The sequence below is a fragment of the Ctenopharyngodon idella genome, chromosome 16 (assembly GCF_019924925.1).
Source record: "Ctenopharyngodon idella isolate HZGC_01 chromosome 16, HZGC01, whole genome shotgun sequence".
Lineage (NCBI taxonomy): Eukaryota > Metazoa > Chordata > Actinopteri > Cypriniformes > Xenocyprididae > Ctenopharyngodon > Ctenopharyngodon idella.
This window is the reverse complement of record NC_067235.1, coordinates 25,728,483-25,750,687: the sequence shown is the minus strand read 5'-3', so window position 1 is coordinate 25,750,687 and position 22,205 is coordinate 25,728,483. Positions and strand designations below refer to the sequence as shown.

The 22,205-nt window shown below is 38.0% G+C and overlaps 1 protein-coding gene across 2 annotated transcripts in view; it reads right to left on the bottom strand.

Moving 5' to 3' along the window:
- Positions 1–88: 88 nt before the first annotated feature.
- Positions 89–22,205, bottom strand: part of kcnn4 (potassium intermediate/small conductance calcium-activated channel, subfamily N, member 4) — a 29,507-nt gene continuing 7,390 nt past the window's right edge. Inside the window, exons 3-9 of one of the 2 annotated variants that reach the window (XM_051864547.1) lie at positions 19,786–20,240; positions 19,282–19,417; positions 14,488–14,598; positions 11,837–11,958; positions 9,756–9,825; positions 9,244–9,410; positions 89–1,591 (exon numbers count right to left, since the gene is read on the bottom strand). In XM_051864547.1, the coding sequence (XP_051720507.1) occupies positions 1,588–1,591; positions 9,244–9,410; positions 9,756–9,825; positions 11,837–11,958; positions 14,488–14,598; positions 19,282–19,417; positions 19,786–20,240 (1,065 nt within the window). In that variant the 3' untranslated portion in view covers positions 89–1,587. The remainder of the gene's footprint in view (positions 1,592–9,243; positions 9,411–9,755; positions 9,826–11,836; positions 11,959–14,487; positions 14,599–19,281; positions 19,418–19,785; positions 20,241–22,205) is intronic. The other variant, XM_051864548.1, reaches the window with a different exon arrangement.

Genomic DNA, 22,205 nt, shown 5'->3' with positions numbered 1-22,205 from the left:
AACTGTACATAAATACACAGAGAAGTTTATCTCTTGCTGTGTTTTTTTTAAGGCTTATTCATCATAATATAGTTGGGAGAACAAAAAGTTGTGTTAACATGAGATGGCTTTATTAAAATGTGCAAAAATAATGCTGTAAACTTTTTTTCATTCATTTTCTCCTGGCATTTTTTATGCAGATTTCACAATACAACATGCAAAACTGAATTCCTGATCAACTTATCTTGAATATAAGGCAATGAAAATGTTCTGTTTTGCTTTACTATATTTGTTTTTAGTTCCTGTATAAGCAGCAACGGTTAATGATTGGTCAAATAATGAGTTGGGTGCCATACATATGCTTTCCTTATATCAGCAGTTTCAGATGGGCGACGACTAAGAAGAAATTCCTGTTTGTTTGGAAAAGAAATAGGCCTACATACAACAGATCTGACCTCTATTCTTATTCCCATTGCCCTGATATAGTCACTATGCTGCATATACATCTAAGTATTCAGTCTGTTCTGAAAATTATTTATCCCAAACAATAAAAGACAAGCATAGTCTTAACAGGAATGATGGCCAAACGTGCAGCACATACTTTTGTCCACCAGGAGGAGTTATCAGAGAGGACTGACAGCCTCTGTCTTAATGAACAGGCTCGAGCAATAAAGATTTTTCCGTTACACCAATATTCTGAAGACCATAATGTACAAAACCTTTTCATGGTGTAATTAGAGCCGCCACATACCATCATTCAACAGATGCCCTGTCAGGTTAAAGAGCTGATGGAAATTCAAGTCATTCCCAGATTTTTTATTAGGGAACTGTGGGTGCAGGTGGTTCTGCCTAAATTAGTGTCGTTTTAAAATAACAGTGTACAAGGGCAACAGTCAGTGAGGAAGTCTGGCTTATCCTTGACACCTAACTACAATTTATCCAACTTACCTTTTAAAAAGTTGCCAGCAAGTTACAAAGACCTTCATCAATGTGTCATTCCCAGGTTGTACGCACATTTAAATGTAACTGGAAAATAGTGTATCAAATTAGATAGCCTACATAAAATTATAATCAAGCTGCTCAGCGTGATTCATACTTCCAAATTTTGAGATGAACAACTGAGCTTCAGGTGTTTTCTTCACTTTGGGAATGACTAACTTCCCCAGTATCACCTAGAAACAGGAACTATAGAGAAGCTGATAGTTTATAAAAAGAATGAAAAAAAAAGAAAAAAAGTTTTACATCCTTTCTGTTACTTTCACAGTGATATAAATCACTCTGAGACCTGTGCGATTGTGTTACAAGAAATCTGAATTTGTTTCTTGGTGTAACACCAGAATTGCAATCTCTTCTTTTTGGTATCAATCATGAACTGAAACTCTGAATCAAAAGTTTAAAGTAACCAAAATGACCTTTTCTCAAGTTCATGTTTGTAGAATTGAGGAAATGTTCATAAATACGCATAGCAGAACTTGTGTTCAAAATAAAACAAGATATCTGCTGTGGTTGTTAATCCCTAAAAAGTTCCCATCATAAAGTTCCTCCTTCAGTTCAAGTGGTTTGATTGAAGAATACTCAGAGGATAGCCTTCCAAAGAGATGTCACAGGTCACCTGCGTAGAGACAGAGACAGACTTTACTCCGTATTTGTTTAGGATAAGCTACCTACGGTGGCCAAAAGAGCTGAAGAACTGAAGAAAACACATGCAAATAGAAAAAACACCAGCAAATTAAGAAAACATTTTCATCAGTTTGACAACACATGCTGCAAATTCTCACAACGCAACCAAATACAGAAATGCGCTGCAAATAATCACAACACAACTAAATACAGGAATCAACCAAATACAGAAACGCGCTGCAAATAGTTACAACGCACATACGATCAGGATGTTAAAATAAACAAAAAACTCAACTTTCAGGACATCGACAACACAAATGACGGTTAGCTCCTGTCTGTCTCGCTGCTCAGAGTGGTTTGCATCTGTAGCTCCATATAGCTTTGTTTTTGAATCTCTTACTATCATTTCTTGTTGTTTATATTATCATTACTATATATCTAATATTGCCTATCGCATTAATCTGACGTCGCTAGCTTTTAATCTAAATCACTATCACAACACGTTAGCATTTCGCTAGCTTGTTAACTTGTCTCTCGCGCGCTCCTTTTTCTACGCGTTCATCAAACAGCTGTGGTAAGTCGGATCAGTCTACAAACATGGTGAGTCATGTCATCCTCTCCTTCTATTGTTACTTGCTCTGCCTGTCACATGCTTAGCATAGTTCTCTCTGTCAGTGAAGAGGGATTCACATGTCATAAATGTAAGGAAGTAGTCAGGCTGACAGAGAAAATCTCAGAATTAGAGACATGCATCCAAACTTTAATTGAGGATAGTAAGAATGTAAGGGCTTTAGATACTGTTAGTGACTAGCTTAGTGAACTCTGTTGTTCGGTTCCGGCTGTAGAGCCCGCGCAGCAGGGCAATTGGGTGACCATGAGACGGAATAGTCGTGGGGAAAAACACCGCTCTTCCGTTCCGATTAGAACATCAAACAGGTTCTCTCCACTCAGTGACACACCCACTGAGAATCCTGTTGAAAGTGCCCTAGTTATTGGCAATTCTATTACACGGAACGTGAAAATAGAGACACCAGCCACCATAGTCACATGTTCAAAGCAAATTTAAAAGTGCTGGCTAATGCTAATTGTAAATACTCTAAGATTATTATTCACGTCGGCACTAATGATGTTCGACATCGCCAGTCGAAGATCACTAAAATTAACATTAAAGAGGTGTGTGAACTCGCAAGTACAATGTCAGAAACTGTAATTTGCTCTGGCCCTCTTCCTGAGTGATGAGATACTTAGCAGACTATCATCACTCAATGGCTGGCTGTCTAAGTGGTGTCCGCAGAATAATATAGGGTTCATAGACAATTGGAAATTTTTTTTGTGGCAGACCTGACCTGTTGAAAAGAGATGGTATTCATCCCTCCTGGGATGGTGCCGCTCTTCTCTCTAGTAATATGGCACTGGAGTAATATGGAGTAATTGTCACTGTTTCATTACATCAATGTTAAAAAAAAACTTTTATCAGAATAATTTCTGTTAACAGCTTTAACTAAAAATATACACAAGCTTTAATTTTAAGCAATATCTCATGGGGGGGTTTCCTTTGTGTTTTATATAATGACCACTAGGAGGTGCTCATGATTGGTTTTCCCTGAATAGAAATGCTTTGTCGTTAAAATGAAAGTAAAATAATGACGCACGTTCCTTGCATTTTACCAAATGAGAGTTCCGTGTCTTTATTAAAATCAACACATTAATGATTTATCTCATCCACCCGCGACCCACCTGCAATTACTTGGAATGTTATTTTGTATTACTTGGCCGGCCCAAGCCCCACCCGGCGGATTATCTGATGCGGATATAACCGCGATCCGCGCATCACTTTCGTGCGGTCTCGCAGAATTTCCTGACCGGCTCCGTTCGAGGCCAGCAAGTTGTAGGGCCGGAGTGAAAGCGATCTTTTCGGCACGGAACCCCATTTTCTGCAGTGGGGATGGGCAGAACGGTTCGAGAATGACACAGGCCGGGAAGCCGCAACGGAACCGTGGTAAAGGGGTATTTGAGCATGTGACTGCCTGTCTGAGTTTTGTCAACACTTGACAGCCGGAGGCGGCACGAAATTTACGGAGGCGGCCGCCTCGTAATTCTCTCTGCAGGAAAAACCCTGTCTTTAGTATTACTCAAAAGTCTTTCAATTATATATGTAATATATATATATATATATACTTACTTCGAAGTAATGGTGCTTTATGTAACATTATGTAATGTAAGTGACAAATCCCACTTGAAATTCGTGCTGGCTACTCATTGTCATAATCATACTTTAGATCTAATATTATCACATGGAATCGATATTGATGCCGTTGAAATTCTGCAGCAGAGCGATGACATCTCAGATCATTATCTAGTCACATGTATACTACATTTAGCCAAGGCTGCTAAACTGTCTCACTGCCACAAATATGGTAGAACTACCACTTCTACCACTTAAGATTGCTTTATAAATAAACTTCCTGATCAGTTTCATCGCCTTAGCATACCAGACAGCTTAGAATAACTCAATGTTGCAACAGAAACTATTGACTCTCACTTTTCCAGCACATTAGACGCAGTAGCTCCTTTGCGCTTAAAAAAAAGATTAAGGAAATTAGTCCAACGCCGTGCTACAACGAGCACACTCGGGCCCTTAAGACAGCAGCCAGAAAAATGGAGCGCAGCTGGAAGAAAACAAAACTAGAGGTTTTTCATATTTTGTGGAGAGAGAGAATGATTGAGTACAGAAAGGCCTTAAAAACTGCTAGATCTGCTTATTTTTCAAATCTCTTAGAAGAAAATAAACACAACCCTAGGTATTTATTTGATACAGTGGCTAAATTAATGAGAAATAAAGCTTCGACTTCTGATGTTTCCAAACAGCACAGCAGTAATGACTTTATGACTTTATGAACTTCTTTACTTGCAAGATTGACAATATTAGAGAGAAAATTATAACCATGCAACCGTCTACTACAGCATCGCGTCAGACAGTGCATTGTAATATCCCTGAGGAAAAATTCAATTCATTCGCTGCTATAGGTGAGGAAGAATTGTCTAAACTTGTTAAATCATCAAAATCAACAACATGTTAGACCCTATACCGACTAAGCTATTGAAAGAGATGCTTCCAGAGGTCACAGATCCTCTTCTTAATATCGTTAATTCATCTTTATCACTAGGATACGTACCAAAAACTTTTAAGCTGGCTATTATTAAAAAAACACATTTTGATCCTAGAGAATTAGTTAATTACAGGCCGATCTCGAATCTACATTTTCTGTCAAAAATACTAGAAAAGGCAGTATCATCGCAACTATGTTCCTTTTTAGAAAGAAATGGTATCTGTGAGGATTTCCAGTCAGGATTTAGACCGTACCATAGTACCGAGACTGCTCTCATTAGAGTTACAAATGATTTGCTCTTATCATCAGATCGTGGTTGTATCTCTCTGTTAGTGTTACTGGATCTTAGTGCTGCATTTGACACTATCGATCACAACTTTCTTTTAAATAGACTCGAAAATTATGTTGGCATTAGTGGAATTGCATTGGCATGGTTCAAATCATACTTATCTGACCGTTATCAGTTTGTAGTAGTAAACGAAGAGATGTCATATCGATCACAAGTTCAGTATGGAGTACTAGGACTAGGTACTAGGACCGTTGCTGTTCACTCTGTACATGCTACCCTTGGGAGATATCATTAGGAAGCATGGCGTTAGTTTTCACTGTTACGCTGATGATACTCAGCTCTATATTTTTTCACACCCTGACGAAACTTACCAATTCACAAAATTAACAGAATGCATAGCTGATATAAAAAATTGGATGACCAGTAATTTCCTACTGCTAAATTCAGAAAAAACAGAGATTCTAATTATTGGACCAAAAACCTCTGCACGTAATAACCTAGAATACTGTCTAACACTTGATGACTGCTCTGTTAAGTCTTCGTCGTCAGTTAGGAACCTGTGTGTGCTCTTTGATACCAATCTTTCATTTGAAAGCCACATTTCTAGCATTTGTAAAACCGCATTATTCCATCTTAAAAATATATCTAAACTACGACATATGCTCTCAATGACAAATGCAGAACAGGTAGTTCATGCGTTCATGACCTCAAGGCTAGATTGCTGTAATGCTCTACTGAGTGGTTGCCCTGCTCGCTTGATAAACAAACTACAGCTCGTACAAAATGCAGCAGCTAGAGTTCTTACTAGAACCAGGAAGTATGACCATATTAGCCCGGTTCTGTCAACACTGCATTGGCTCCCTGTTAAACATCATATAGATTTTAAAATCTTGCTAATTACTTACAAAGCACTAAATGGTTTAGCTCCCCAGTACCTGAGCGAGCTCTTAACGCATTATAGTCCTTCACGTCTATTGCGATCTCAGAATTCAGGCCAGTTGATAGTACCTAGAATATCAAAATCAAACGCAGGTGGTAGATCCTTCTCCTATTGGGCACCTAAACTTTGGAACAGTCTTCCTAGCATTGTTCGGGAAGCAGACACACTCTGTCGGTTTAAATCTAGACTAAAAACACATCTCTTTACCCTGGCAAACACATAACACATTATCAATTGATGTTTTCAAATCCGTTAAAGGATTGTTAGGCTGAATAAATTATGTCAGCCGGAACCGGGAACACTTCCTATAATACCAGATTTACTCGTTACATCAGAAGAAGAATGGCATCTACGCTAATATTAGTCTCTCTGTTTATCCCGAGGTTTACCGTAGTCAGCCGGATCCAAGTGAGATCGAGGACGTGCGCCTAGACATGACAACAACACAGCTCTGAAGTGTCAGCAGAGATTGTGTCAACTAGATCATCCCCTGTGAAGGCCTCATCGACACAACAGTCAGTGGCACAGATCCTCAACAAACCGTCCCATACCGGCGTGATGAATACGATCCTCAACTAGATGGAACTGGAATAAATACTATGACAGTTGCAATCCCAATCGGGCTTATGAAAGCTGCCTGAATCATAATCATGCACTGTTCCCTGTTGGCCAGAGGAGAACTGGCCCCCCGACTGAGCCTGGTTTCTCCCAAGGATTTTTTCTCCATTTTAACACCTGTTTGCCACCTGATGTCACCTGTTGGAGTTTGGGTTCCTTGCCGCCATCGCCTTTGGCTTGCTTAGTTGGGGACACTTGACATTTGATATTTAACAGTGTTTTGATCTGCCTGCATCGACACCATTGTATGCGAACTGAACTGAGCTGGATGAGGACATTGTTTACTCCAGTGCTGATATAGATACATTAACTAAATTGATATTGATTCTTGCAACGGAATAAATCAATACTGAATTTACTTAAGCTGGACAATGACACCATTTTCTTTAAGAGCTGCCGTGCAGCCAAAAATTATATACCAGTTATCGCTGTAAAGATGCTTTGACACAGTCTGCATTGTAAAAAGTGCTATATAAATAAAGGTGACTTGACTTGACTTAGAAAATCTAGACATTGAACAATAAGCATGTCCCAGCCAGGGTCGTCACTTGTTGTGAACAGGCACGTGCACAGAGACATCAAAGGGGGCTTAAGCACCTGCACTTTTTCTTCCGAGAGAAAGAGAGAAAGTACCCTTTCAAATATATTCATTTAATGTATATAAAATATATATGATGTATATATATATATATATCAGGTCAGGAGACGAGACTTTGTCGAGTTCTGATGGCCGCCCTCCCTTCCATCCAGTACCGCCGCTCCCTAAACGCAGAGTACACAGTTTACGTAGGGCACTAACTCCCAGGGGGCACAATTTCTGTTGCTCAAAAAACCCCTTTCATTCTATATTAATATTAACATAAACATAAATAGAAACGTAAATAGAAAAAATAAATGCATTTTATGGTGAACACACGCGACGATTTGCTGGTGTTTTTTCTATTTGCATGTGTTTTCTTCAGTTGTAGAGCTTTGTGGTATTTGTAGTGCGTTTTTGTATTTGGTTGCATTGTGAGTATTTGTAGCACGTTTCTGTGTTTGGTTGCGTTGTGAGTATTTGTAGTGCATTTCTGTATTTGGTTGCGTTGTGAGTATTTGTAGTGCGTTTCTGTATTTGGTTGCGTTGTGAGTATTTGTAGTGCGTTTCTGTATTTTGTAGCGCATTTTTGTATTTGGTTGCATTGTGAGTTTTGTAGTGCGTTTCTGTTTTTTGTTGCGCATTTCTGTATTTGGTTGCGTTGTGAGTATTTGTAGCACGTTTCTGTATTTGGTTGCGTTGTGAGTATTTGTAGTGCATTTCTGTATTTGGTTGCGTTGTGAGTATTTGTAGTGTGTTTCTGTATTTTGTAGCGCATTTCTGTATTTGGTTGCGTTGTGAGTATTTGTAGTGCATTTCTGTATTTGGTTGCGTTGTGAGTATTTGTAGTGCATTTCTGTATTTGGTTGCGTTGTGAGTATTTGTAGCGTGTTTCTGTATTTGGTTGCATTGTGAGTATTTGTACCGTGTTTCTGTATTTTGCAGCGCATTTATGTATTTGGTTGCGTTGTGAGTTTTGTAGTGCGTTTTTGTTTTTTGTTGCGCATTTCTGTATTTGGTTGCGTTGTGAGTATTTGTAGCACGTTTATGTATTTGGTTGCGTTATGAATATTTGTAGTGCGTTTCTGTATTTGGTTGCGTTGTGAGTATTTGTAGTGCGTTTCTGTATTTTGTAGCGCATTTCTGTATTTGGTTGCATTGTGAGTATTTGTAGTGCGTTTCTGTGTTTTGTAGCGCGTTTCTGTATTTGGTTGCGTTGTGAATATTTGTAGTGCATTCCTGTATTTGGTTGCGTTGTGAATATTTGTAGCGTGTTTCTGTATTTTGTAGCGCATTTCTGTATTTGGTTGCGTTGTGAGTATTTGTAGTGCGTTTCTGTATTTGGTTGCGTTGTGAATATTTGTAGCATGTTTCTGTATTTTGTAGCACATTTCTGTATTTGGTTGCGTTGTGAGTATTTGTAGTGCGTTTCTGTATTTTGTAGTGCATTTCTGTATTTGGTTGCGTTGTGAGTATTTGTAGTGCGTTTCTGTATTTGGTTGCATTGTGAATATTTGTAGCGTGTTTCTGTATTTTGTAGCGCATTTCTGTATTTGGTTGTGTTGTGAGTATTTGTAGTGCGTTTCTGTATTTTGTAGCTCATTTCTGTATTTGGTTGCATTGTGAGTATTTGTATTGCGTTTCTGTATTTTGTAGTGCATTTCTGCATTTGGTTGCATTGTGAGTATTTGTAGCGCGTTTCTGTATTTGGTTGTGTTGTGAGTATTTGCAGCGCGTTTCTGTATTTGGTTGCATTTTGAGTATTTGCAGCACATGTTGTCAAACTGATGAAGATGTTTTCTTAATTTGCTGGTGATTTTTCTATTTGCATGTGTTTTCTTAAGTTGCAGCACATTGAGCTCTCCCAGCCACCGTAATAAGCACATAAAGACAGACTGTTGATTGCTGATGGCATTGAACTCAAAAATTGGTGTACAATTTTCACTATGAAATTGTAAATTTCACAGATAATTACAAAGAAATGGCAAGAAACACACTGAATTTTAAACATGACATTTGGAAGTTGAAAGGTTGAAATAGTTTTTCTTGTAAAATGTACTGCAATAATTTGTTTATATACAACTTGGAAAAATAATTTTTTACAGTGTACCTGTGGTCCAGTCTGCGGCGATGTAGCGCCTGTGTGAGCAGCTCAGAGGTGCTTTGGAAGGAGCGTCCCAGCTCGTCTAGCTTCTGCTCCATGGAGATGATTCGCTGCTCAAGCTCATGATAAGAGCTGTTCCAGTTTGCACTCAGATCACACATGATCATCTGCATCTGTTTGAGGACAAAGTCCATTTCCAGACAATATCCTTTTCTTAGATTTGCTACAGCTGTATTTCACGAGTGTAAGCACATGGGTATAATAAGACACTGGACATTTGATCATTTTCTCACTCAAAACATTTGGGAGGTACAGTCTCTGGAAGATGACTGTCAAAGTCTTGTTTTTCGTTTTATGTGCACAGCCATAAGTAGCACACGAGACACTGTCAGACATTAAGGTAGTTTTTACAGAGATTTTTATGGTTTCACAGAACATTTATATGTCTGGGTTAGGTGAATGCCTCCTTTTTAGGGCAAACGGATCTAGACACCAGTCCGATGTATGTCTTGACTTACCTTCGAGAGATCCACCATCTCACTGGCATAGTCCCTTAACTTCCTCTGCTTCAACCGCAAGTGACGAAATCTAGTCGGAGACAGAAAGACATGCGTTCACTAGTTACATTCATCGTCTGGCACAATGGTTTTAAAGGAACTCTAGTCAGTTTGGTGTAACCCCGACAGTAGGGGTGTAACCCCGACATCCTGGCCAAATTTGCCATTGGCCTCTGTCCATCATGGCCTCCTAATCATCCCCATATACTGATTGGCTTCATCACTCTGTCTCCTCTCCACCAATAAGCTGGTGTGTGGTGGGCGTTCTGGCGCAATATGGCTGCCGTCGCATCGTCCAGGTGGATGCTGCATGTTGGTGGTGGTTGAGGAGATTCCCCCTTCCATATGTAAAGCGCTTTGAGTACCCAGAAAAGCACTATATAAATGTAATTCTTCTTCTTCTTATTATTATTATTCATGTTTTTGGACCTTTTTACAGTTAAATTCATGATCTTTGTAACCTCAAGTAATGAAAGTTTTAGCAGTACATTTGTGTATTGCCTGACTTTTGTTGATGTCAGATTTTGCAACATGTCTCTGAATATGTTGTGTCCCAAAAAAGCAAAACGGAAACCAGTTATTGTAGGGGAACCATCAGCAGATGCCGAAGCATGCAGACATGACCAGCGACCGTATGTCATAAGAGCAAAAAGAGAACACACCAAAAAAGCACCAACCAGAATGACCTCCGAAGTATTTGGAGGTCTGGTTAATGGCATGCCGTTTTATCTGTCAATGTAGCACCCACTTTCTTTTCAGAGTATTCTTGGTGGTTCTGCTAAATGTAAAACAGGAAGTCAGAAATCCCTCCACCCTAACAGGCACAGATCTCATGCATACACACATGGAACATTCTAAGAGCCAGATTCCTGTAGTCATTAACGATGCTAAACTCTGTGGTGTAGATTCACACATCACAGCTTCCTATGCACTGCTCATAAAGGAACTGCAGCCAAAGAGGGCAGCCAACTGAGCAGCTCTCCCCAAACTCAGCCCTTATCTGCAGGAAGATGTGAGGACAGACTGTAAATAAAAAAGTTATCAACAATCAGCTGAGTGATGGGGAACTGCCATTCTTGCAATGACCACCAGATAAACACCCACAAGATCACATATTATTCAAGCTGCTTGCACTGCATAAAGTGATCTCTGTGAAACTGACATGTCATGTATAATTTTATAGCAAATGACCAAGTGGAATATGAACAGTTCCCTTGAAGCAATGCAGTGTCCTGATGCAGTGTCTTACCCAGTGTTCATGAGGTTTAAATAGTAAAATAGTCCAGGTGATGGTCCAGATTGCATGGTTAACTATTGCATTAGTTTTCTCATATACGCATTATGATATCTAATGTTTAATTCATATATTAAACATATTAGACGGTCATTCTCATTTGCTGTTTACATTCGGCGCTTCCAGGTTCTATGTCAGAACGCAGACTCATTATTGGCCGGCTCCTGCGTCAGCATCACACGCATGCGTTGTGCTGCTCACGTGATCAGCGTCGGCCAATACTGAGCCGGCGTTCTGACGTAGAACCTGGAAGCACTGAACGTAAACAGCGTAAGAGAATGACACAGAAGAGAGGATATTGTTGAATAAAGTCGTTATTTTTGTTTTGTTTTTGCGCACAAAAAGTATTTGTGTCACTTCATAAAATTACGGCTGAACCACTGTAGTCATGACTATGTAACAAGGTCTTTAGTACCTTTCTGGACCTTGAAAGTGGTGGTTAAATTGCTGTCTATGGACGAGTCAGATAACTCTCGGATTTCATCAAAAAAATATCTTCATTTGTGTTCCAAAGATGAACGAAGGTCTTACAGGTTTGGAATGACATGAGGGTGAGTAATTTTAATTTTTGTTTTTAATATTATGAAGTATTATTTATAAAATAGTTATAATTTTATTAAAAAAATGTTTTTCAATTGCCCAAAAGTATTTTGTGTCAGCTACCCACAGATCCTAAGAAACAACCCTCTGCCATTTTTTTCTATGTATGATGTCTAATGGTTGAATGCACACTGTAAGGATCACTCACACACGGATAGCCTCCAGCAGGCATCTCTGATGATGTCGATGCTCTCCACCGTTGTCTTTTGTCTGGGTGGTGCGATGCAGTAGCCAACATTCTCTTAGCACATCAGCTGCTGCGTGCCGAATCTGCATCACAGAGAGTATAATTATAGTAATAAGTAATCTATCCATCATAACTGTACAATGATACTCCATTGACAGTCTGTAGGCCATTCCTTAAGTAAATAGTTGCATGTTTAAATTGTTCAGCAGATAGTTGATAAAATACTGAAACAACTGTGAATATTGTTGCCCATTAAATTACACTTAGTAATGGTTATATGATGACTGTGATGTGTAAATGACAAAATACAACACATCAGAGTATTCCTAGAAAATCTGGACAGGATGTAAGGAAACTGGTGCGGTTTATTAAGGGAGCGGCCTTGATGCAAACAAAAATGGAAAGATGGGAACGGAAGGACAAGTAATGGTTATTTTGAGGGTGATTTGAGGATGAGAATAGCTATCATAAAGTTATATATGGGTTATTGACGGTCAAGGGCTTTCTTTTTTATTCACACATTTCTCTACTTTCTTTCATTGTATTATTGTCTCTGTGGCTTCCTGTTGAAGACTTGCTCATAATGATGTCACAAGCTCACTGGCAATTTTGTGTGTTTGTGGTTATTAGTGTGTCCAACTGTGTCCAGATGTCTTCCTTTAAAGTATCATCAAGGTAAATCTTTGCAGGACCTGATGAGTAGGACCTGTGGCATGCGCACACACACACACACACACACACACACACACACACACACACACACACGTCCACACAACAAAACACCCTGTGACAGGATACGGCTTTTGCCAAGTTGAAAGCACAGGTCCAGACTTTTATGAATATGTTGAAGGAATATGGGCTCAGTTGAATTTAGCTTATTCAACAGCATTTGTGGCGTAATGTTGATTTAAAAAAAAAACAAATAAAACAACAACAATTCTGTCCACATGTCCCTCCTTTTGTTAAAAAATCTAATTAAAATCTGGTTTAAAGTGAGGCAATTAAAATTGAAGTGAATGTGGCCAATATGTAAATGTTAAAATACTATTTCAATAGTATTGCCTCAATATGTAAACAATATGTGTTACCATGATTTTAGTGTGAAAAACATTGAGTACTACTAACTTTTTCTGTATAAAGTTTTATCCAATTTTACAACTTTGTCATGACAATGCAACAGCAGAAACCCTAAAATAACTCCAAAAATGATTTAAACAGCTTTACAACTCAAATAATACACAAGTTTTATCAGGAGAATTAATGTAAGTATTAATGTAAGTATATTAAAATAATTATTTAAAGGTGTTAAATTGTGTATATATTTTAAAAACTAACATAATATACATAATGAACATATATAAAAATCAAATAATTAATAAAATAATAATAATTTAAAAGTTGTTAAATAATTTTTAAAAAATCTTTTCAACTGTCCAAAAGTATTTTGTGTCAGCTTCCCATACACATCCCACACTGTAAAAAATAAATCCGTAAAATAACAGAAAAAGTACCGGCAGATCATTACCCAGATATTATCCAGTAATTTTAAGGACATTTCCGTTAACCCTAAAACACAACGCAATGAAGTGCAAAATTCTAAATACAGGTGAAACACCTGTAAAAAATAAAATGGAAAATTCTGTTAAATTAACAGTACATTTTACCCTATTTTTATGGATTTTTTAAAGTGTAGATCATTTTGATAATGTGGGAAAAGGTACAATTTATTTTGCTGTAGTCAACATTATGTCACAAATGCTGTCAATTAAGCTTAAATCCCAAAATATTTCTTTAAGAACATGTTTTCAGCGGTGGGAAATGATAAAATGCAATTTTCAGAAACACCTGTCAATTCCTGCCCCCTCAACGCAGTATGATTTCACTTCCATTTGTGGAAACTAACCATTTACCATCTTCCTCTATGCATTTATTTTGGGGTCTCTCCTCCTTCCCTCTGATAAGCAAACAGATGGATCCTGTTAGAGGAGTACAAGCCACCCGCCTGCCCACATCAGCATCAAGATCCGCTCCTCAGCACCTTCTCTTCTCCACTCTTTTCCAGTGAATAGCTAACGCTCACTCACAGGACACACATCAGAGCATCTTATTTCCTGTCTGCAGTTAAACTTCTCATAGACTGACACAAGTTCTTTTCCTGACAGGGACCTGATTGTTTCCTCCCTTTGACGCCTTTTGTAGGCTATTAAGAGCTCAGCGGCCGTCTCTGCCTGGCCGTCCTAAGCATTTTCCCACACTGTGCTGCTGTTTGGAATTCCCTATTTAAGGAAAAAATAATATTATAAAAAGCCTCAGAAATCATAACACACGTTCAGTGCGGAAAATAATGCTGCTTCCATCCATGCCTCTGCATCCTCCGGGTCACTGCTTTTTATGTTTCTCATCCGAAACAGAGAGATATTTTTAAAGATTAAGTTAAGCATTCCCAAATGGCTAAGCTAAGTCTAATTATTATTAACGTATTTTTTTTTATTACTTCCAAATCGGTCATAAGGAAATGACCAAGTACAAATGTGGACAAAAAGACAATGGAGAATTGAAAGAGAGTGGCATTTACGGGATGCTTTACTGTATGTGGTGGTCTGTGTGCTCACCCGCTTGGAGATCTGAATGTCCATCATGAAGAAATGCACATGTTTCTCCCCTTTGTTAAGCGCCAATTTCTTAGTCATGACTGCTACCAACATAGCAGTACATGCCACACCCTGACAACAAACACACAGACATGAGCATAGTTACCATCTGTCTCATTATCCCAAACATGTACTAAGGCATAAAGTATTCAGACTTAATGATATTCAGACACTACACAGAATTCTTTGTAACAAGTGTATAAATAATTCTTGGGGGGATGGAATATTTTATTCAAATCAGTTTTAAAATTTAGAAAGCTTTTCCAAAATCAAATCAAATAACAAAAAAGTGTCTCTATGCGGAATGTTTCCATGTAATTTTACACTAAACAGTTCATTTACCTGAGCTCCTTAATTTGTTGCATTAGAGAAAAAATGATTGAGAGATAAAGAAAGGGAGACAGAAAGAGAGCCAGTTAGTTGTTATGGAAAGAAATAATAGTTAGCAAGCAATGGTTTAATCTGTTCGCTTTAAGGTTGCTTTATGTTATTGACTAAAAGGGCTGAAAACACAAAGGCCTACAGTTCTTCCATAGTTGATTATTCACAGCAGTCAAGGAAAATGGTAAAGTATAATCACAGAACTCCCCTTAGTCAATCATCTTAGTAAGCCAGAATTAATCAATTCAACGGGCAAAATCTTTAATACAACCATAATTTTTCACAAGAGTTTCTCCCTAAATGCTCTTTTATTCTGCTGGCAGACGATGTGAATTCCTCAGTGTTATAATCTGAAATATGGAGATACACATGCATCTTTTGAACTGTCTCCACCCCAGAAGCAGAATTTTCTTGGAATTCATGCAAGATGCAAAAGATACACTACTAAAAGCATTTTTATTACAATTTTTTTTCTTGTTTAATTTTATTAACATATTTACAATATATATATATATATATACACACACACACACACACAAGGAATAATTGACGACGGACCATTGAATTCTTAGAAAATAATGCACACCCGAGGTGGTAATGCGGCCACGAAGCGGAGTCAATTATTCCGCTTATACTACGGTTACCACACCTCAATACACTGTTTCGATGGTGTATTTCAAGACATTTGTCAGGTTTTTGTCCTTAAAACACTCATGTGTGTGGGCCTTATTTCTTACGCATCTCATTCCAAGCCTCCGTTGCTAATTCCAAAACGTCATTTCAGAACTAGTAACGGAGGCTTGAGCTTTGATAGCAGAATAATACCGTTGATACAGTTATTAACGCAATTGAGAGAGAGAGCATATGCGAATTAGCCTACCTGAGTGTCTGTGCCTCTCTCACGGCAGCAGTGTCTCTACTAAAGGCGAAACGAAACTAAGTTTATCGACCTCAAGAATCGCACAGTTATTACCTCTCTGGTGAGTCATTTTACTGATTAATTTGTCAGAGGAACGCTGACAAAACGTTTCTGTGCGAGTGTGTGTCCGTAGGCTACTAACGTGCGCTTTCAGGACACAATAAAACGTATTTTGTGGAAAAAGCCATGACACTAATTTGTCGTTTTCATCCTGTAGTTTACTATATTTATTTGCTTGGTCGGTGTCGTTGTGGGTTTTGTTTCTTTTGCTGTTATAGGCTGTGAGGACCTTTTGAAATAACTAAAATCGTTTGGCGAAGTGATATGGAACTGTAATGCGGTCAAGACCTGCCTAGAACTACTTTAGCCGTGCGTTTCCCTGAAAATAATTGCACACCTTAGAACGTTGATCCTATATATATATATATACCAAAATGTATTCAGACACCTTGAACATTTCATTCATTATTACAGTTTATTCACTATAGTTTAAATTTTTTTTTAATAAAATATGACAAGATCTCGGAGTTAAACTGTGTCAGAAAAAAATAATCTTAATTATGTCAGATAACACTTAAGCAAAACATGGTCAGGTCAAAGTGTCTGAATAATATTTGGTTCCAACATATATATATATATATATATATATATATATATATATATATATATATGTATATATATATAACAACATAGAATAAATGTTTTCAGAGAATATAGTTTGAATTAATATCCTTATACAATTGGCAGTTTTCTCATGGTTTGTTATAGTTTTCATCAGAATTAGTGAGGTTTAAGCTTAGAGCAAAAACAATTTGTCATTTATAATCAGAGCAATTTTTTTTATTTTTTTACTAAATTGCGCGATTATATTTATCTTTTTGGACAACAAGAAAAATACTTTTTTTGTTTTGTTTTGTTTTGTTTGTTTGTTTGCTTTTTGCTGTGCAGGTGGTGAACATGCAAGACTGACTGAACATGCAAACTCACAGATGCTCCATCATACTTCCAGTTGATGGGTAACAGGTGATTATTGAAGCTGATCATGCCATTGGAAAATCATTAAAGTCTCGTCTTTATGTGGAGAAAGTGATTTACATGAGGCAGCCAGGCATGTTGAACACTACGGCTCAATGAACTACAGGTGAGAGGCAATCCCCCACTAATGAACACCCCGTATACTGTTCCAACTGGATTAGGAAACTTTTTTTCTGGTTTTCCAAGTCTTGGGCACAGGTTGGCACACCCTCCTGATCTAGTGGCGCCAAATGCTATAAACCACCTAAAAATGGCAATGGTGGAAAGTTTTCTCTAAAAAAAGGGGAAAGCTTATAAAAGCACTGAGCGAGGGAGAGAAAGAAGAGTGAAGGATTATTTTCCACTGTGTCAGGGAGGTGTCTGGCTTTGGCTTTAGCCCCATGCTCCTGTCGTGTGAGCCCCATGCTCCTATCCTGCCGGCTTATCTTCCCTGATCGGAAATGAGGGATGGAGAGAAGAGAAGGGCGGACAGTCCGGTGCAGATGCAGCTGCCTGAGTCAGAGTGAGGCTGGAAACCCAACCCTCAGGAACATACACCACAAATTCACAACACATACTGGCACAGGCTCTTACTGTCACCGTAAACATTCCGGAAAACGTTACAATAAGGTTCCATTTGTTAACATTCATTAATAAGAACTAATAATGAAGAATAATTCTAAAGCATTATTAATCTCAGTTAATGTTAATCACGAAATTTAGTGATACATTATTAAAATCAACACTTTTATCTGTTGAAATTATTTAATGGACCTAAGCTAATGTGAACTAACAAAGAACAATTGCATTTACATTAACTAACATTAAAAAAGATGAATAAATACTGTAACAAATGTATTTCTCATTCTTAATGTTAGTAAATGCATTAACTAATGTTACACTACTTAATTTTAATTATGTAATAAAAACTACCATGTTATTATTTCTTTTATTTATGTATTTTAACACTTATATTAATATTTTAAAATAATAATATTATTTAATAAGCTTCTTGTTGTAAACTTTTGACATGAAATTAATACGTATCGACTATATTTTCAGCCATTCGGTCTGAAATGATCTTGTACGGGTGTAACCAAAGTACTTGGTTTACAGACAAAACAATCTGTGTATCGTATTGCTCAATCATTCCCTCCCTCCTTCACTTACTGAACTCCATGCTCAGATACACCCAGATGCAGTCAAACCCTGAGAGTTCATATTTAATCATTGTTTAATACCTTCATAATGCCTTAAAGATATGATTTCAGCATTATAGGCTACAACATATAAGACAAATTAACAAAAAATTATTCATTTGATATTTGTTATAATGCAACTCATTCATTCAGATCACCTCTCAATACTAGTTTCTTAATCATGTTTGAACAGCCTCTGTGTATGAGAGATGACCATGATTCTATTTAAAATCATAAACTGTCAACACAGCTTCATAGTGGGACTGCAGTATCTCTGTCAGGAAGGGTGGAAGAACAGCTAGAACTGTACAAAAAATGTGTCCAGATGGACGTGGCTCTCATAACTCAGTCACAATGCTTTATGTGTGATTAAGCAGAAGCTGCGACAACTACAGACACTGATTTACTTTTTTTTTTTTTTTTTTTTCTAAAAAGAGGTGGGTGCCATTTAGGAGCCAAACGATTTACAAACTACATACATGCTTGTTGCTAAAAATGTATTTTTAAGAAAACAGTAATTAATTGATTGAATTATGTTTATTCATTATTGTTCACATGAACAATGATTAAGTATATATATATATATATAGATATATATATATATATATATATAGATAGATATATGTATCTGGTTCGTTTTGAATAGGACATAACCAGAAAATGACTCATGGTTCACTTGGAGTCAGTTGTAAACTCAGTAACGGCTCTGAATGATTCACTGACAGAATGACTCTGATTCAAAGCACTAGTTCATGAGCGATTTTGTGAATCTTTTTGATTAAGACGAACCGGTTTTTCACTACATCACGGCTCGTGCTGTGATTGTTGTCATGACAATATATTGTATACATATATTGTATGCAGATATAGCTGACTAAACCACATATAGTCGCACAACTGAATTATTGTCGAATTTTCGACTAGTCGTAGTCTGGAGCCCTATAATGTGTTAAGCTAACAATGCATGGTTAAAAAGCCATATGATAATGCTAAACATATTCTATTACTTTACTAAACCAAAGCTATGGAGCTTAATTTATTACTCTTGTCTTCTTTAAGTGAACATATGTTTTACGAAACATCTCTAACAAATACCACACTTTTAGAAAAAGTACACAGCACAACAAAAGCGATTTAGTTATGTTGTCAATAATTTCATCATTTATTGCATTTGTCTAAAATTAGCACCAGTAGACCTACAGTATATAGCAGTACAAACACGACTAATAGATTCATATTTACCATGACTCCTGTGAAGAGACACACCAGCTTTCCACAGCTGGTGTGAGGGGACACATCTCCATAGCCCACTGTGAGGAAGGTGATGGCTATGAGCCACAGTGCTGTGTCCATGCCACCTGTCTCTACCTGCTTCTGCCTATAGGTGGAGACAGAGAGCGGCTGTGTAAATAACTCAGAACAAAAGAAAAACTCAAAACATCTACTTCTTAAACTGAATGAAAGGACAACGGTGTTAAGGAATGACTCATAGTGTTAACTATCTAAGCCCTAAGAAAATACACTAGAATGTTTGAAATTTGACGGTCAAAAAATGAGTTCTGAGTGCTGAAGAACAATTTGTTTGTTCCTGAAATGAATCTATTCGAAACAAATGACCACAACTCAAATTGACCATCAACATCAGAAGCAGCATGATAACACTTGATGAGCTGTAATGAGTCTAAAAGCTATAATAAATACTGTTGCATATGTGTTTTTCTCTACAAGTAATTGCACGTTCTGTACCTTTCACACAGTCGCAGCATCCAAGCAGCGGAGAGCCAGAAGAACATAATGAAGACCAGAAGCGTGCGGGCCGGATACTTGTTCATTAGCACCTTGAGCACAAAGCGGAAGCTGAAGTTGATGTTGTTGAGGGAGCCAATGCTCCTGTAAGAGGCGCTGAGGAGCACCTTGCTGTGTAACAGGACGGCTCTGTGCACGAGATACAGTCTCAGGAACATGAGGGCCGACAGCAGCAGCTCCACATCGAGCATGACTTCTTTGTGACTGGAGGACAAGCAGAGGGGGGTAGAGGAATTTTGCTCCGGCTTCCCCCCTATTCTGTCCCCCATATCTGGCCTCAGGTAGATGGCCACAGGATGGATAGCACAGACAATGAGCTCCAGGGAGATGCCAAGCACCCGGTTACTGGTCATGGCAATGCGCCAGTCCACCTGGTTGTGGTCAATGATGAAAAGCTTGAAGAAAGGAAAGAAAAACAGAGGCAGGATGTGTATCAACAAGAGAATCACTTGATTGATCTCATAAGGAAGCAATGATTAACAAAGTATGGCAGAGATGAGAAAGTTAACAAGACATTCTTGATTCACTGTAAGAACGGAGCCAAAACAAACACAGCCCTGCCCTCCCTGATAGGACGTCCAGCTGTAAACTGTTTTGCTTGTGAAGGACAAGTGTGTCAGTGAAACTACTCAAAACCATAAATCACAAATGAATGCCTCATTAATTACATGACACAAAAAAAATATTAAACATGACTTAGAGCTGAAAATGAGTAACACCATATTAATCAACAGCTGTCTTGGATTACATCAGACCGTTTGAAAAATACATGGACCAGAATTTGCTTGTAAGTGTAATTGTTGCCTACATTTTCTCCGCTACACATCTGCTGTAAAATTTGAAAAATATGCCAGCCTGACCTGCGAAATTTTCCTCATCCATGAGGTCATTGGAAGCAATGACAAAAGATGTAACATTTAACAATTTTAAATTAATAGATTTAACCATTTTAAAGTATATAATAAGCGAAGGCACAAAAAAACTGGTTTATAGAGAGGAAAATTCATAATGCTTGAACTGCACCAAATATGCATAATTAACTGTAACACAAATATAATCATACCTTAATATAATCACAATAGTGTAAGGGATAGTCTGTGTTTCTGTGTTCTTTGTATGTTTGGGTGGGTTTTCACGTTTAATTCTGTGTCCTAGTTTTCAATTCGCTTTTATGGTTTTTCATTGTTTGATTATCGTCTACACCTGTTGTTTATTTAGTTTGTCTGTGTATTTAAGCTTTGTGTTATGTTCAGTTGATTGGCAGTTCTCGTCGGGTGTATATTCCGTTCTTGTTTCGAGTGTTTTTTGTTTTGTTTTTGTTTTTATTCCAAGGACAAAAGCTATTGTTTGTACAGAGATTGTATTTTTACATTTTGTTTCGAGTGTTTTTGAGTTCTGTTTAATAAATTTGGATACTGCTGCGAATAGATCCATTTTCACACCTTTATTGGAACTGTTGGCTGACAAATAAAGATTCTTTCGTAGTAGGGTTATTTTATTCTAGGTGCACCCCAAGTGGTTCCAGGGAGAAATCAAAAATATTACAGATAAGAACAGTAGAATTAAATTAAAATAAAGTTCAAATAAATCAATTTTGGGGAAGTGTTCCTATAGTTCAAATAGTAGAGCTTGGCACTGTAGCAACATTAAGGTCATGGATTTGATTTCCTTGGAATGCAAGAATTGATACTTGATAAACTGATATACTGCCAAAAGTTTTGGGACACCTGCCTTTACGTGCATATAAACTTTAATGACATCCCATTCTTAATCCGTAGGGTTTAATATGGAGTTGACCCACCCTTTGCAGCTATAACAGCTTCAACTCTTCTGGGAAGGCTTTCCATAAGGTTTAGGTGTGTTTATGGTTATTTTTGACCATTCTTCTAGAAGCGTATTTGTGAGGTCAGGCACTGATGTTGGCGAGAAGGCCTGGCTCGCAGTCTCCGCTCTAATTCATCCCAAAGGTGTTCTATAGGGTTGAGGTCAGGACTCTGTGCAGGCCAGTCAAGTTCCTCCACACCAAACTCGCTCATCCATGTCTTTATGGACCTTGCTTTGTGCACTGGTGCGCAGTCGTTGGAACAGGAAGGGGCCATCCCCAAACTGTTCCCACAAAGTTGGGAGCATGAAATTGTCCAAAATGTCCAACCCCTGAAAAACAACCCCACACCATAATCCCTCCTCCACCAAACTTTACACTTGGCACAATGCAGTCAGGCAAGTACCGTTCTCCTGGCAACCGCCAAACCCAGACTCATCCATCGGACTGCCAGACAGAGAAGCGTGATTCGTCACTCAAGAGAACACGTCTCCACTGCTCTAGAGTCCAGTGGCTTTACACCACTGCATCCAACGCT